The sequence below is a fragment of the Malaclemys terrapin genome, chromosome 8 (assembly GCF_027887155.1).
Source record: "Malaclemys terrapin pileata isolate rMalTer1 chromosome 8, rMalTer1.hap1, whole genome shotgun sequence".
In the NCBI taxonomy this organism is placed as follows: Eukaryota; Metazoa; Chordata; order Testudines; family Emydidae; genus Malaclemys; species Malaclemys terrapin.
In genome coordinates, this window is record NC_071512.1 from 77,126,800 (window position 1) to 77,144,339 (window position 17,540).

The 17,540-nt window shown below is 39.2% G+C and overlaps 1 protein-coding gene across 14 annotated transcripts in view; it reads left to right on the plus strand.

The window, feature by feature from the left end:
* EVI5 (ecotropic viral integration site 5) overlaps nucleotides 1-17,540 on the plus strand; it is a 142,738-nt gene that overhangs the window by 54,917 nt on the left and 70,281 nt on the right. For all 14 annotated transcript variants that reach the window (XR_008445871.1, XM_054036615.1, XM_054036620.1 and 11 more), the window contains 4 exons: nucleotides 4,524-4,658; nucleotides 7,348-7,488; nucleotides 8,113-8,271; nucleotides 11,270-11,416. Coding sequence is in view for 13 of the 14 variants with exons in the window: in XM_054036615.1 (XP_053892590.1) it covers nucleotides 4,524-4,658; nucleotides 7,348-7,488; nucleotides 8,113-8,271; nucleotides 11,270-11,416 (582 nt within the window). In the remaining variant the exon portion in view is untranslated. The remainder of the gene's footprint in view (nucleotides 1-4,523; nucleotides 4,659-7,347; nucleotides 7,489-8,112; nucleotides 8,272-11,269; nucleotides 11,417-17,540) is intronic.

Sequence of the window (17,540 nt, forward strand, 5' to 3'; positions counted from 1 at the left end):
GATATAATTTCTGTTCCAGATCCTAAACTGCATGTCCAAATATAAGGCAACTGTGTAAATTAACCGCCTAAAAGTTTTATTAGATTGCCAAGTGGGGAAGGAGAGCAAATGCATTGTAAAGGCAGCCATATTCTGAAATAAAAAGGTTGTAGGTAGCATTTGTGCCAAATAGAACATAATTTTACAAACAAACAAAAAACTTTGGTACAGCTGTTGTCTTGAAGACATCTGAAGATGATTAACAATTTTTATATTTTCATGGGCTCTCAACAATATATTTCAAAGAAGAAAAAATTTTAGTAACTTGTCAGTTTTCTGAAAACATTGGGTAACCTAAAGATTAAGAGACCATTTAGCACAAATTTACTACAGTTTAGCAGGGAGTATGGAGGAAATTGTGTTCAAAATTCAGCAAAATTTGAAAGTTAGTAGTTTATTCTAAAAAATGTGATAATTTTTAAAGGGAGTTGGTGAGGTGAGTCAAACCTTTATTGTAACAAATCTCCAGTAAATTGACTCTTCCATGAGGCAACTTCAGATTTTTTTTTTAATTTTTTTAAATTTTTATTTATTTATTTATTTTTGGAAAACCAAATATATGAATGCTACAATATTTAATTTGTTTGGATTTGTAAAAGCTGGGGATCACTCTAACGATCTCTCAAAACTGTTAGACACAGCTCTAACTTGAACCTTACGGGGAAGCAAAGGATCTTTTTAATATTTCTTAAATTTTCTTTTGAGTTTGCAAGTTTGTCATGCATTTTATAGTCTAATTCAATTGAACACAAACCTCAATTTCCCCCCTAAATCACATAACTTAGAACTAAATCTAATTTTGATTTGAATAAATAAAAAATTTTAAGGGCCTGTGCAGCCGGGTTAAAAATGGTTTCAAATATCTTCGGGAAGCTCATGATGGCTAGCTTTCAAACTTAGTAGACATTTAAAGGAGTAAATGTCCTATTTGAATAGTGACGCTTCCTGGAAGGGGACTAATGCACATGTATTCAATTATGTTTATAATGCTGTAGAGTGCAGCTTTTTTCAGGAACACCTGCCAAAATGTGTGATATTGAAAAGCATAGTGTTGACCAAGGAAATACAAATTCATTCACTAAAGCATTTTAATACTGTGTATGTGCATAGCAGCAAACTTTTTAGCTTGATTGTTAAAGAATCATAAAACAAAATGTAACTTACCCAAGGAGAATCTGAAACTAAGTAGTTTGGAAAAGATACTGCCTGATTCTATAAGCAAAACTGAGTGTGCAGCTGCTGGCCACAGGCAACTCTATGTGAGCAGCCCTGGATTTCACTGAGCCAATAATCTTAATGTCTTCACTGTAGATCGCTGCAAAAGCATTTCCTGGGGAATGTGGCCATGTGTGACAATCCGGCAGCTGCCAAAGACATTTCATAGTGGCTGAAATTCAGTTCCTGAGTTTTTAACATAGAGTAATGTATCCATTTTTGAAGCTAAATGAGGAAAATACTAGATTTGCCTCCACGGTGCTGGAACAATTTGTATGGTTCATTGGTTCTCAACACCCCCACTACACTGAGTATACCCTGTATATGATGGAAACACTTTGAAGCCCGTTGGTGCGGCAGCACCCGCACCATCCCTAGTTCCAGCACTTATGTTTGTCTCCATGTATTTTGGAGCTGTACCTATGGTAGAGGTAAACTTTTAGTATACATATGCATCTGTGTAACATCTTCCCAAGGATTAAGAGTGTTCCATTGGACTGGGACTTGGAGATCTGGGTTCAGTTTCTCACTCTGCCACAGGCTTCCTGTGTGTCCTGGGGCAAGTTACTGGCATCTAAAAACAAAGTTGCTCTGACTTCGCGAAATTTTCAATGTAAAATCACACCTTTAAGTAGACTCTTAATTGTTTATTATCTAAAATGATGCTGATTCTGGTAATTCATTATGTAGAACGGAAAATCTAATCTCTTCTAATAATCTCATGATTATCTGATGAGCAAAAAGCTGTAACTCTGCACGCTGCAAAAATCTGCTCCTGGTTATTCTGACTGTGCTGGGCAATCAACATAAAGTTAAACATAAAGTGCAACATAAAGTTGCAAACAGACTTGAAATGAAATAAAATAAAGAATTGAAATACAAAATTGCATTCAGTTACTGTTGTGATATCACAACAATAAGGAACAAAATACTGGTCAGAAAATGTATACAAATTAGAGTAGTTCCCACATGTCATGGACCATTTTGGTGCAATGGACTATATGAAAGCCAACCGAAACTTGTCAAATTAGAAATAAAGTAGCTTACTTTCAATAAGCGCCTTGTCAAACTTCGATTTTTTTTTTAAAAAATCATGTCCTTGAAGCAGGAATTACTGTTTTTAAGTAAAAAGCGACAAGTTTTTTTAAGTAGCTTTTCAAGTCTCCACTTTCCCATTAAAAAATGAGTTATTGTAAATTAACCTTTTGTTTAAAAGTAAAATGAGGATTTCAACCTAAAGGAACAATGCCATGATTTCTTGTTTGCATGTCCTATCTTAAACAGACCTTGGAACAAGAAATATATAAATTTTTAAGTAAGCTCACTATGGGGCTTAATTATGTAAATTTGGAAAAGTGATGTGAATTAAAGTAGTGTGGTCATAAAGGAAAACTGATAATCATACCAAAGTACTTGTGATGGTCCCTAAATGTTACAATGCATATTTGTTCTGTCACAGTTATTTAGGGCCAAAACTTGCTTGCAATAAATGAGTAGTCACACTGAAACAATGGGACTGCTTGCATGAGTAAACTGAGTAGGATTTGGTCGTTGAGGTTTGTATACAACCCCTCCCTATAGGGGTTGTAGGCATATAACTTGTACTATGCTACCATAAGTTTTCCTCTAGGGTAATTGTAGGCACTGAATTTAAAGGCCATGATACAACTCACAAATGTAATTGATACATTAAAAAAATAAACCTAACAATGGCTAACCATCACCATGGCCCCTTTTCTTGTATGTTATATATGCTCACCTTGTACTGCTTGTCTGTCTTTATAGCTTGTGTCCTCAAGACAAGGGTTGTCTTCCTATTTCTGTACAGTGTCTAGTCCAAGTGTAGAGTGCTACCATAATATAAGTTATGTTTCAGTAGCTTTGCAAAGTCTTTTATTTAATTCAGAAACTAAATTGTTCAAGAAAAACATAGACAAAAGGGAAGTATTTTTGTTTGTGTATATATTACAACTAATGTTCTGATTTGATGATTGAGTAAAACAGATATACAACCTCTTAATTCCAGGTGTTATAGTTAATACTATATGATAGAAACTATATTCAACTGTTGCCCCTCAAATTGGACTTTCATAGCACTTATGCATCTAAAAACTCTAGAGACCACTGCTTTCTTGGAGACTTAAACAATCATCGTTTCCAAATGGCAGAGCCATAAACTTCATGGAGAAATTCTCAGGTTGGGGGATATTGCCTATCAAGCAGTTTCTGCAGAGGACTATTTAATTGTTAATCTTCCTGGCTTTGTGGTGGCGGCAAAGTCCTCTGTTGCACTGCTAAAGCAGTCTTGAAAGAAATGCGTTTTTTATAATGTGGCTGTCGCAAGAAGTGAAATGTGACTGCACTGAAGTAACATCCTGCTTGGGTACAAGTTCTCAGTCAAGCCTCCCTGCTGGAAGTGGCTGCTTTATCCACTTTACAAAAATATTCTAGTTCAGAAGTGGGATAGAAGGATGACATTTTGTTACTGGAGTTGTGGGTGGTATTTTTAATATGGTGGGCAAGTCAGTTGAAGGGAGCAGCAGGAGAGGGATTCTTCAGGAGTCCCAGGATGTCACAATTCTAGTTGTATCACTAAAGTAAGCAGCAACAGAGTCCTGTGGCACCTTTAAGACTAACAGATGCCACAGGACTCTCTGTTGCTTTTTACAGATCCAGACTAACACGGCTACATCTCTGATACTTAAAGTAAGCAATGATTTATGAACTAAGATCTGTGGTAATCTTTCAGGGGTACTGAAAGGTTGCTGAAAATTTCTGACTAATGGGCTGACTGTAACTAGGATTGGAGAAGGGTCTCTGACTAATAGGCAGACTGTAACTAGGACAGCTGTGCCAAACTAGTCTTTACACAAACTCTCGTTTTTGCACATTACAAAATCACTGTGCTAGACTTAACCCCTTATTCACGTTGGTGATCAGTTACTGTAACAAATATTCCTGTTGACTTCATTGGGACTAAATATGTGAGTAACCCAATGGAATTAAGGGGCTCACAATGTGGTCCTGTATGTTTGGGTGTGTTTAGGTTGTTTCTGGTTGAGAGGCACAGCACTAGGATATCTGAGTCTGGATGGAAGCGTATTAGAAGAGCTGTGGACAGACATATGTACTGCACCTATCTGTACTGTCAAGCATACTGCTGTTAGTCTTCAGCTTTCAGGAGCACACTTTATTTGTAGATTTAAGTGTGTGAAAACTTTTATACACTACTATTCTCATTTGATAATGTATATTTGCAAAATTTATAGCATAAATGCAGTTCCCGCTACAGTGAAGACTTTGTGCTACAGCTGGAAAAAGAGTTGGTCCAAGCCAGACTAAGTGAAGCGGAATCCCATTGTGCTCTGAAGGAGATGCAAGATAAGGTTCTAGAGATGGAAAAGGTAAATCAAAACCAGGATTCTCAGTATAAAGTAGCACTGTAAATAACCACACAAGTCCCCATAGTTTAGCTGCATGATTTTGGAGTACAATCTATCCTGTTCGGTTTCTAGCTCATGGTTGCAAAAAACCTTCAAAAATCTGAGATGAATGTAACCAAAAGCAAAGATGTATGCTTGAGCCTTCCGAGATCTTGGTGCAGTACTCAGGTGTGAACAGTTCCCTTTCCTTTCATTTCCATGTGATCACTTTGAAGTCTGGTGGTTCATATAAATATTTTGTTTCATTATTGATCGTTTTGTCAAGCCTCAAGATAGTGTCCATCCAATGCTTGGACTACTGGTAGATATTGATGCAGGCCATAGCTAGCTGCTGACAAAGGTATCTGTAATGAGAAATTCAAGCTCTCCTCCTTTTCAAATTTTCAAGTACTTGTTTGGCAGGAAAAATTCCTGGGTTACTTAGAGGAAAAAGATGCCCCCTCAACTGTCTTAGTTTTGGTTTTGACATCCATCTCCCTCCTTTTTCATGCTTATTGAAAGTTACAATTGTCCTCTAACAATCAACTGTCAAAATATCCAGCTTCCTTTGCAGAACAAAAATCTGCAGCACATCAAAAATTGGCAGAATAAGATGGAAGAATCCCAAATTATATAACTGATATGATGTACTGGTTGGGGGACTAGGCAGTCCCACAGATACAGGATTATAGTATGGCTGTCTGCCTCTCAAAGGGTCTGTTGAAGCAGGGAACAGCAAGCCCTTGCAGAAGTTGGGAACAAACCAACCAGCAGATAATGACTGACTGATTCCCAGTGGGAAGATATAAGTGAGGATACAGCTCTGTAAGGGTGGGGGAAACAGGAGAGAGACAGACATTTCCCTGACCAGCAGCAGAAGATTGTAACAGGTTGGGTAGGCCCAATGGTCCCCCTGAGGCTAAGGGGAGGGCATGACCTCTTGAGCTTCTGGAGTGTAAAGGACCATGCAGTATCCGGCTAGGTCAGGACTATCCCTTTTTGTTACTTTTCTATATAGCTTGCATTTGTGTGGCAGAAGAATAAAAGCCTGCATAGAAGGCTAAAACAGAGGTGGCTGTGGCTGACTGTTTTGTCCCCAAGCTGGTGGACAGACCCACCAGATTACAGGACTTTAATCAAAACTTATATTTTAGGCAAAGTAAGACCTGGAATACAGTGTTTTTAAAAGTAAAATCTTGACTCAACAGGTAAATCAAATTATCTGGAAGGGTTGGCCTGTGTGTGGTGGGGTAAGATGCATAAAACATTAATGTGTTCAAATAAGAATTCATGGTCTGAGGGTCCTACCCCAAAATTCAGATGAGCATTTACCTATATTTAATCCTCTTCAGACATGGACATGATATTTTCTTTAAATTAAAAATTCAGTGTACATCTGAAAAAAGGAGTTATAACCATAACTGATAAAACCCAGTTTTAGGAAATAACTTCATAAAGTGGACTGGAGCATGTACACTTGGATGAGAGAACATAAAATAACCAAAAGTTGCTTTGACTACTGCAGTCTACTATCTTTAGACCATATAGGCTGGGAAAAAATTCTTTTTCCTGAGGTTTACACTGACGCACTAATAGTTCAGGAGCCTAGCAGGATATACTGTAGCTATTCACACTTGTAAATAGCTACAGCACTTAGTCTGAGACCTGTTGAAGCTGTTAAAGTGAATGTTTACTATCTGTTAATTCTGATGGTATTACTGAATCCTATGTTAGCCAAATCATCATGATCCCCAAATATACCAAAGGTACAAAAAACAACTAGTGTTTGTTAAACACTATTTTTAAAAAATGGTAGGGAGGGGCAGGAGGAACAACATAATTAAACTTTGCGTATTTGACAGCAGTTCAAGTCCTTCACACATTTGCAATGTAATGAGCAGAGATGCTCCTGTTCAGGTGGATTTCTTTTTTAAATTTCCCTGCCACTTTTTGGTTATTGTTTTAATTTGTTTCAGTAATTCCACGTTAGTATTTTTAAACTTTTTCCAAGCTGTTCTTGTTACCAGGTACTCTTCTTTCTGGTTAGTTTTCCCCAGACGTATTCCTTTTCCCCCTGTCCTGTAAGGTTCTGCTTCTGTCCCTGTTATTTCATCTGTTTCCTTGCCCAGCTGCCATTCTGAATCTTCATTGACCCTTCTTTTTTCAACATCACTTTCTTCTGTCTTTTTCAAAGATGAACAAACTTTCCAAAAATTAGTCTTGAGATCTCATTCATTAATAAGATTGTGTAGGCTCAAATGGCAAAAATCACCGTAATGGTATAACATCTATTCCTCCTTCACTTTACCTAGCAAAAATAGAGTTCAAAACCTTCAGATTTGTTTTCCATGCTTTTTTGTTGGCATTATTAATACCAAAGACAGTGTAAGCAATCCAGCTCCCTGCCCTGCTTTTTAGTGATGCCATCAACTCCAGCATGAGAAATCTAGAGGCCAGGAGGTCTGAAATCTTGGTATGTAATTTTAGATTAAATTTTGTCTAACTTAAATCCATACTTTTTCCTATCTACAGTCTCAGATTTAGCTTTAAAGCTTTTCATTTCATCTTAAGGTGCATCAGGAATTGTGATCACTCCATGTGATCTTGGAACAAAACTTCCTAAATGCACACTTCTTCAATTAAATGTTTAAGAGGGTGTTCTTTGCTGCAGAGGAACAGTTCTTTACCTGATGAGAATAATGTTGCCAGACTCCAAGAAGAACTGATTGCAGTGAAGTTGAGAGAAGCAGAAGCTTTGATGGGCCTAAAAGAACTTAGACAGCAAGTCAAGGATTTGGAGGAACACTGGCAGGTATGGATATAAACCTCTTGATAAACTTAAATATTTTTGAATAAAGCAGGACAACTGAATATGTAAGTCTGAGAAATGGGTAAAGGAGATTGGTGACTGGAGCTGTACATAAATGGCATATTAAATGAGGGAGCTACAATACGTTTTTTACTTTAAAAATGTAAAATTGATCCAAGTTATAGATGAGTGCTTTCTACCTCATGCCACAAATTTCACTTTATACTTGTATACCTCCCACCAGAACGAGTGTTTTAAAGATCCTATTTCAGTGAATGCAAGTAGAGGTTGGAACTTAGCAAATTCTTGCTATTCAGGTGTTTGAGTATTTCAAACTTCTCTTGTTTAAGAATATATTTTCAGTTTCATGATTGCCCGCAATTGAAAATTCCTGTCCCCATGCCACCATCTCTTAGTTCTTGTAACTATGTAACCTTGTGGCTGTTTGTAGTTCTTTTGATGAATTGTAATGCTATATTAGTCTTCTGTTTGATTCTTCAAAATTGTTGTGGTGGCTTGGGAAGTACTTCATTCTTCAGCAGATGAGGTAATAGTATTTTAGGAGAGTCCATAGATATATATATATATATAGATAGATAGATAAAAACCCATTATAAATTATTTTAGCGTCATCTAGCTCGCACTGCTGGAAGATGGAAAGATCCATCCAGAAAGAACACTGTGAATGAACTGCAAGATGAATTGATGACAATCCGATTGAGAGAAGCAGAAAGTCAGGCAGATCTAAAAGAGATGAAACAAAGAATGATGGAGATGGAAACACAGGTACGTTATTGAAAACTAGTACTGAGATGGCAGAGAGTTAAGCATTATTGTGATCCAAACTGAATGTTGGCACCTAGGGATGTCGAGGGATAGCCTTTACCAAAGACAGTAGCATAATGAGACAGTACAACACTTTTATGCTTTTCATGCTGTTAGACTGGTTAAGAATGAGACTCCAGTTTGATTCCCTTCCACTTTTCAAGACTTACAATATATGAAGTTCACCTTTCTAAACTTCCCACCTTGCTGTTAAGCAATGAACTCACCATGCTGGGTCAATATGTATGAATCTCAGTTGTTTTACAGTCCTAGTTTAGTACAACAACAAGTGTATTTTTAAATCAGTGGTTAAATTTAACAGGCCCTTATCTGACAAAAATACTATCTGCTCCTTTCCTTCCCCTTGGGAGTTGCCTATGTGGCTTTGCCTGATGGTGACCTTCTTTCATAACCCATGAATCTGGCTCCTGAATTGGCCAGAGGATCCTTGCAGATCAGCTTTGTGCTGCCAGTACTTAAGAAGGAGTTTGTACCAACATTTTGCCCCTTTTAGCTGTGATACATTCCATGTGGCTGGGGTGTTTGTGAAGAGAGAAGAGTAACTTGTTTACCTATTTAAATTCTGCTATAACCAAGGAATAAGGGAGCATCACTTGGCAAAAAAACCTGTATTATGTGCACTTCACCGAACACTTATTTGTTCCTGAAATTTCTGTTGACACTATAGCATAGTATTGAACTTCTGTTACTTGAAAGGAGGTGAGGAATGAAGGCTTTGCAATAGGCTTTTGGGGAATCCTCTCATGGAAAAAGTCTCAAACATAACTGACACATGGAGAAACCAGATACACTTTACATTCTGAATGCATCTCAGCCCTACCACTACCATTCCCTGCTGTCCCAGGAACAGGAGATGGGACACATGGTGGTGTGGTGTAAAGAACTGACTATGCACCCAGCATTTGGCCCAGAGTCACCAGTTAGAACTTGTTACATGCCACTGATGGAGTAAAAAGCTTCATAAAATCTCAGACAAGTTAATAAAACCATTTTAATTAGGGTTACTAACTTGGCATTGTAAAAATTACTTTTTCAGTTAATCCGTTTTTTAATTCAATCAGCAGGGGGCATAATTATCCTGTTTTATCATATGCCATGTACTAACAATCACAAATAACCTCACTTCAGTGTATTTCCTGAGTGCTTCTATATAGACGTTCAAATGGAAGATAACAGCATACAATAATTTGGTTAATATATCATTTTGTATAAACATATAGAGTCTGTTTATATGCAAAAATATAACTTTTTCTTTCAGTGTCTAACATACTTTAGTTTAATGTTCTATATACACTAGACCAGGTGTTCTCTGAACAAATTTTTTGGTAGCCTCAGAGTGCGGCCACCAACCCTCACTGGTGGTCACACTGACCCTTTTTCCTAAAATACTTAATTAACTTTAGGAAAAATAATTAAATATGCACAGTTACACATCCAAATCATTGTAATTTATATTTGTAGGGTTTTTTGGTAGACTCAATCGTAAAAATAATGCTGCTTCCCCCGTCGGGAGTGATCTTTGTTAATATCACAGCACACTTAGTAGCTACATGGGAGGCTATGAAAAGTGACTTGCATGTTTGTTAAAAATCACATATCACTTTTCACAGATAGTAAGTCTGCTGTGAAAAGTGATACTTGCATGTTTATTAATATCACTTTTCTCAGCAAGCCCCAGGACTCATTAAGCTCTGGATGAGGGGGCTGCAGGGGCCAGAGGCGATGGTGGGATGGATGCGGGGCTGAGGAGCCAGTGGGGGCCCGGGGCAATGGTGTGGGGGCAGAAGGGAATGGATGAGGTTATGGGAGGCAGCGGGGGTGATTGGGATGGGTAAGTCCAACTGTCACGTGGCCAGAGCCATGGCCTGGTGTCTGCTGCCATGCAGCCAGGGCTGGGGATCAGTGCCTATGGCCAGAGCCCAGAGCTGGGGACAAGAACTGCATGGCCGGAGCCAGGGATTGGAGCCTGCTGCCACGTAGCCCGAGCTGTAGGTCAGCGCCTGGCAACCAGTGCCTGCCACCGCATGGCCAGAGCTGGGGCCAGAGCCCAGGACTGCGTGGCTGGAGCCAGGAGTCAGCACCCGCTGCTGCATGACTGGAGCCAGCACTCGCTGCTGCACAGCCAGGACCGGGGTCGGCACCCGGGGCCAGCGCCCGCCACTGCATGGCTGGAGCTTGGGAACAGAGCTACGGGTTGGCACCTGCCACTGTGCAGCTGGAGCTTGGGACTGGAGCTGGGGGCCAATGCCTGCTGCCACACAGCTGGACCCAGAGGCTGGAGGTGAAGTCCCTCAGCTGGAGGCCAGGGCCACGTGGCCAGAGCTGGCTGGGTGGGGTGGGGTCAGTACGCACTGCCCCGCGCTCTCAGCCCAGGGCTGTATGACCAGGCTCCTGAAGTCCTGTTGCTGGAGCCTGACACCGAAACCCTCCCCCCCCCCCCCCCCCCAAGGTTGGGTCAAGAACTCACCTTGCTCCTGCAGCATTTGTGCCCCATCACTCCCCAGAGGCGGTGCAGGGTGCTGTGCATCCAGGAGCAACAAGGAAAGAGTGGGAGGGACTGATGCTCTTTTCACCTCCCCGCCGCCCCCCCCCCCCCCCAATCACTGCCCAGGAGGCTGTTGTGGCCACATGAAAACCTCCTGGTGGCCGCATTTGAGAAACGTTGCACTAGACTGCCCGGTACCTGAGTATACTTTGTCCAGATGTAGCTGCATCATTTTCATTCAAAATGAACATTAAGATGAGCAATTTTTAATTGCAACAAATCTTGGAATGCTTTTCGCTCAATAAAACAACCTTTTGATTTACTGAATTTGTAAATGAAACCGACTTGTAAATCCTGTTTATAAAAAGTCTACTGGGAGAAATGTTAGTGCTTTCCTTGTCTAGTTAGGTGTGATAAGACCTCTTCTGACACACTTCTTTTTTATAAATGCAGAACCACATCAACAGTAACCATTTACGGAGGGCAGAGCAAGAGGTCACCAATCTACAAGGAAAGGCGCAATATCTTTCTGCGCAGAACAAAGGGCTTCTTGCTCAGCTGAGTGAAGCAAAACGTAAACAAGCAGAGACTGAGTGCAAGGTAACCAGCATCGTGAGCACACAATTTAATGTACACAGTATATATTCACATTCTTCTGTCTTACTTGCTACAATCAGATCCATATTTTCAACATTGTATAGATGACAAAGCTCACAAAAGCAAACCTATACATCTTCTAGTGAATTAGTAACATCTTGGATTTACCACCCACCAAAAGGAGGGTTGACAACCTTCTCTAATTTGTGGTCCTGTGAAGGTTAACGTTTCTGATAAGAACTGCACTTTAAAATAAGTGACTATGTATAAAAGGCACAGACTTGCACAGCAGACTCTGAACATGGCTTACTCAGACATATCTGATTGCATTCATGACAAAAGTTTGTAGTACCTTAATTCTGGTTAGCAGAATCAATATAGCTGTGTGAAGGGTCACAAAGGTAGAATTAGGGTGGAAGGGGACATGTCCCCAGAGTAGGGTATGTGTGACAGTACCCACTGTCCAGTGGCAGCCTGTCTTTTTGTAGTGTCTACAATTGGTCAATTTGTTTCCAAGAAGGCTGGGTAGAACAGACCTCTTCATTGTGGTCAATGCACAAGAATGAAAGAATCTGGCTTGACTTTTTGAAATCCCAGGTTCAGTTTGCACTTTTTAGTTTAAAAAAATCTGTTTTCTTTCTGAACTGTGCAAATTTGGTATGGCAATCAGACACCAAAAACATGGAGTCTTGTGAGGCTCTTTTAGTAACTTCCTTATAAAACCATACTTCAAAGTTATTATTGCCCCTCACCTAAAAGTGAGACTATTTAAACCAAAAGTTGTTCCAGCTCAAGTGTGTGAAAAGTTTTTACGTGTCAGAAGCTGAAAACAAGTTAAAACGTGTCTTGAATTAATTTTCAGTACACATGGGTGATAGGATTCCTTTAATAAAGTAAATTTAAAATATTCAATATAGTTAACATCCTGTGTGTGCCCGTTTTTCATATAACCCAAAAGACTAGCATGAGCAGCACATCAATAATCAAACTAACATCTTAAACCTTCAGCTGTACATTGTTGTGTTCATATACTGCATCAGCTTCCAAATGTGTCCATGAACATATGAGTTTTGCCTTAGCAAAAGTAAATGGGTTATATTTACACTTGAGTTCCAGATGTTTCCAGATTCATTCATAAGGGCAAAGTTGAAAAAAATATTTCAAGAAAAAATTTCTCAAATGACGCTCACTTATTCAAAATGTATGTTTATAATAAGAAATAACATGCACCCAAGTGTATGTAAGGCTGTAATTCCATCAAAGGGTTCTGATGACCGCATAAACCAAGAGTGAAGCTTGAGTGGTTTTATCAGTCACTAGATCCCAGTGATGAAATTACATCCTTATTAATATGTATAGTTTACTTACAATATCACACACCTGTAAATACGGAAATTTGTGCATGTTTCAAAGTGTTCTCTTCAGGGTAATACAGTTTAATTGACTAGATTTTTGTACACTAAACTATGCTGACCTAACTTTAATCACCCTAAACTATGAAGTGTAGTGTGTATTCAGCACTTCTGTCTCCTAATTAACTTCATTTTGCTAGTGAAGGGTTTTTTTATTTAGTTTCATTTGATTTTAATTTAAGGTGCTTACCATTTCTTAGATATACTGTAGTCCTTCTCCCCCAGGACATTCAACATCTCTTTAGAAAGGATTTTCATTTTTCCTGCTGTTTACATTGTACCGTTGCTAGCCTCCTTTGTTTCTGATGCGACCTAAAATTAAGTGTACAGGTAATTGGGTATTGGAATTTGACAAGCCAATGAAAGTTGTTTTTTAGGGATCTGCCCACTGAATATTAAATGCGGGATCTCATTCTGCACTTCATTCTACATAAGAGTTGGTTTCTAATGCTGAATCAGTTATTGCTTTCCATATGTTGATTTCCTTACTAGATGTTCACAACAGTTTTATATATTGGTGGCATTTCTTAGTGTATAAGTAATGACATTTCCCCACTCATAAATTCTTGTTTCATAGGATTTGAAATATTAATCACATCAAATCTTTATTAAATATTTCAAAGAAGTGGGGTATCCTCATCCTTTTCATAAAGTAAAAGAGCACTTTGAATATCCTCTAATCCAGAATCTGGATTAAGTTTGTACCCATCCTCATCTGGATAATTGGCATGGAAAACCTTGCTCTAAAATGGGTTGACAAGCGGCTAGTGGATGCTCAATGCAAGCAGGGACTATGTGTTTGTCAAGTATAATTCTTGTGGCAAGTGAATGAAGTGGAAACACTGACTTTGACCCTGGCTAGACCCTGAATTTTGGTTCATAATCATTAGTCCCTGAGATGTGTATGAGGCTTGCTTCACAAATGCACATTTGTGATGGTCTGAGATCTGTCAAGATAATGTTAATATGAAGTTAATCTCAGTTTGGTGCAAATAAATTGATTCTATTTGGTATTCTGGCGCATTATTTGAACCGTGACCTTGAATGTAAGCTTGGAACTGGCCCCATAGCTGATTGTTTGTACAGAATCCTGCATAGTAGCATTCATATAATGTGTGTTTTTTTGTTTTTGTTTTTTTATTTGCAAATTGTATTAATAGATCATTGTGATTTAGGAGAGTCCTACTTAAGCAAGTTAATTTAATTTTCCCTCCTCTTTACCCTTTCCCAAAATCCTTTCCTCCTTTATCCTATCACTGATATAATCTGTCGTGCCTGCTGTCCTCCTGTTGTCCCCACACCCACTCCTCCCTGACTTGCCTCTTGCTTCTTCCCCTTAATAAAAGTATACTGTGGTCTCTCCATCCTCAAGAAGCAGTCCCTTTATTCCACCAGCCTTTCCAACTACTTCCTCTCCCTTCCTTTAATCCCTAAACTCAAAGGCACTATTTGCCACTGTTGCTTACAGTTCCTCTTTTCTAGCTCCACTTGGCCCCTCCATTCCACTGAAATTAATCTCACCAGGATCTCTGACTCCTTTCATGGCCAGAATTTCTGGCTCTCTACCTGATCCTCCTTCACTTGCTTATAAAACTGGTTACTTGCTCTTTCTTGACATTTTGTCCTTCCTTGGGTATTTGTGTCCTCTCCTGGCTCTTCTACCCTCTGATCATTCTTTCATTGTATCTCAGTGAATCCTCCTATTTTGCAAGCAGTCACACAGGCTCTTCCCCTGACCAACTTCTCCTTTTACATCTTTTTTAGCTTCTTGCATGACTTCAGCTACCATGTGTATGCTGATTGGAAAAGATAACTCTCAAACCTCTCTTAATCAGCTCCTTCCAACCTAGCCTACATCTCAGCCTGTCTTTCTGACGTTATCTTGGATGTGTCACTACAATTTAAACACATGGGCAAAACTGAACTCCGTATCTTTACTTTCCAAACTTCTCCCCCTTATCCTTTTTGTTACTGTTGACAATACCATCATCTTTCCTACTGCCCATAAACCTAGATGTTTATATTTGACTCCTTCTGCCTTGTCCCACATATCCAGATTTTTCGATAACACTTTTGAGTGTGCCTCCCCGCTTAATTGATACAGGTAAACCTCTTGTTTTTTAGCTTCTTTTTTAGCTTCTTGCATGACTTCAGCTACCATGTGTATGCTGATTGGAAAAGATAACTCTCAAACCTCTCTTAATCAGCTCCTTCCAACCTAGCCTACATCTCAGCCTGTCTTTCTGACGTTATCTTGGATGTGTCACTACAATTTAAACACATGGGCAAAACTGAACTCCGTATCTTTACTTTCCAAACTTCTCCCCCTTATCCTTTTTGTTACTGTTGACAATACCATCATCTTTCCTACTGCCCATAAACCTAGATGTTTATATTTGACTCCTTCTGCCTTGTCCCACATATCCAGATTTTTCGATAACACTTTTGAGTGTGCCTCCCCGCTTAATTGATACAGGTAAACCTCTTGTTCAGTTCTTCATCTCCGATCTTACTACAGTGACTTCTGTGACCTCCCTGGCAACCACATCATCCATCCCCAGGCTATTCACAACAAAGCTGCTAAGATCTTCCCTGTCTTTTATTCTAAACGCATCTCGCACACCACCTTGAGTGCCTCCATTTGCTCCCCCCCTTCCACAGCATTTAGTTAAGCTTCTAGTACAGTCCTTAAGACCATTCACAATTCTGTCCCTCTTGTCTCCTGCTCTACCAACAATGCCCTCCTTGATTGCCCCTGTGTTTGCATCTCCAACTCTTCTTGCTTTTTTCACACAGCCTTATGCTTGGAATGCCCTTCCTGATCTGATCTTTAAGGGCAAATATTGCCTTCTTGCATTCCTCCAAGACCCACTGTTTCCATGATACTTACAAAAAGTTAGTCAACTAATAATACATAGGTTGAAGGGAAGTTGAGTGTAGTTATCTTTTAAAATGTGCATCGTGTGCTGTTTATATAATCTTGATTGTATCCCTGTTCTTCACACAGTGTATGTTTTAGACAGCAAGCTAAAGCCTGGGTGGTTGCTACCAGAATACAAGCACTTATTTAAAGCAGCATTTTGTAGTCGAAAACCTTTTAGAACCGGGTTTATAATAGCACTTTGCTTATTACATTTTCTGGTATGTTTTCTGTTCACTTGTAAAACTTAATGCACACAGAGAAGGTGAAACTTTTGCAAGTCCCCCAAGCAATATATTTTTTTCATATTAGCATTACCTTTTGTGGAGAGAGCTCAGATTTGCCTCTCCCACCCATTTTCCCCTCCAGTAACAACCTAATACATCCTCAAAGCCTCAATCTTCATTCTTCCAGGTGAGAACTGAATGGGTCTCCCATGTACATAAACTGTTCGTTAATTTCCCTAGGGACAGGCATGTATGGTGACTTTTTTTTTTCTTTCAGCCAAGTAAAGAGATCTTAAAATTATAATATCTGCATGGGTAACTAGGAAAAACTCCATGTCCGTATACAAACTAAATCTGGGAGTTTCCTTACTAGCACAACTGTCATCAATACAACCTCTTTGGAATAAAATGGGAGGTTTTCCATTGTAGTTTCAGGGCCACTAGTTTCTATAGCTTTAAATATTTTCATTTTAAATCAACTAAAAGTATAGATGGGGCCTGATAGACATGGTTCAAGCAGAAATGCTTTGTACATCTGAGCAGAAATGCTTTGAACCAAAGAAAATATGTCAATGTAAGGAACTAGAAGGTATAAGAACGGTTGTAGTGTTTGGGAATGATAGGTATGATTAACATTGCTATGGCCATTACTGAAAACTAAGGGGTTTTTTGGAGGACGTGGGGGGGGGGCCTGTTCCTGGGGGGAAAGAACAATAGAAGCTACATGAAGTCCTCAAAGATTCTGTTAATTCTCTTACCGGAAATGGTGACCTAGATCTTCATTCCCCAAATGTAAGTTAATTTGACAATAGATGCTTTGAAATTGGTTGGAGTCCTACCTAAATGATTTTCATATTTGGGTGACATCAGCCCAACCCTCTTGAAAGCTAGAAAATTTAACATACTATGGATGTTCAGAAATGTAGTGTCAAATAGTCCAGTGGGCAACCGTTCACTAATAGTCCAAACCTTATAGGGTTGATCTCTTCCTTCATATTCATTCCTCCATCTAGTATTTTAAGAGCTACCTAATTAGACCTCCCTTCCATGTAATTCACGAAGTTGAATGCTCCTGGATATAAATTCTTAAACTGTGTGTACACCTCTTTGGGATCGTATCCTCTCATCTAAAACTTATTGCATCAGAAACATGTAATATTAGGACTAATTAAGAGAATTGTACATCTGAGCAAATGTAAAGACTTTCAAGTATATACAAAGTCATGCAGTCAGGATAATTTTTCTTGAAAAACCTTGACACCCCTCTTCTCCCTCCCCCCCCCCCCCAAATCTTAGACTTCTGACCTAATGGCCAGTCTCCTGGCAGGGGGGAAATAGCCCCTTTGTAGTGTTGTTTCCTTGTTGGATGATATTGCTTTGCAGTTAATTCCTTGAATTTCTCCAAGAATGCAGCTTCTGACTAAGAGGCTGCTCAATGAAAGAAGCTAGGGCTTTTTATTGGCACACTTCCCACTGCTGAAGTGGAAGATGCTGCATCTTCTGGTTCTGAGAAGTTAGCTGGTCCATTGTTCATTCCTCAATTATTTGTCATGAAACTGTAAAATCAC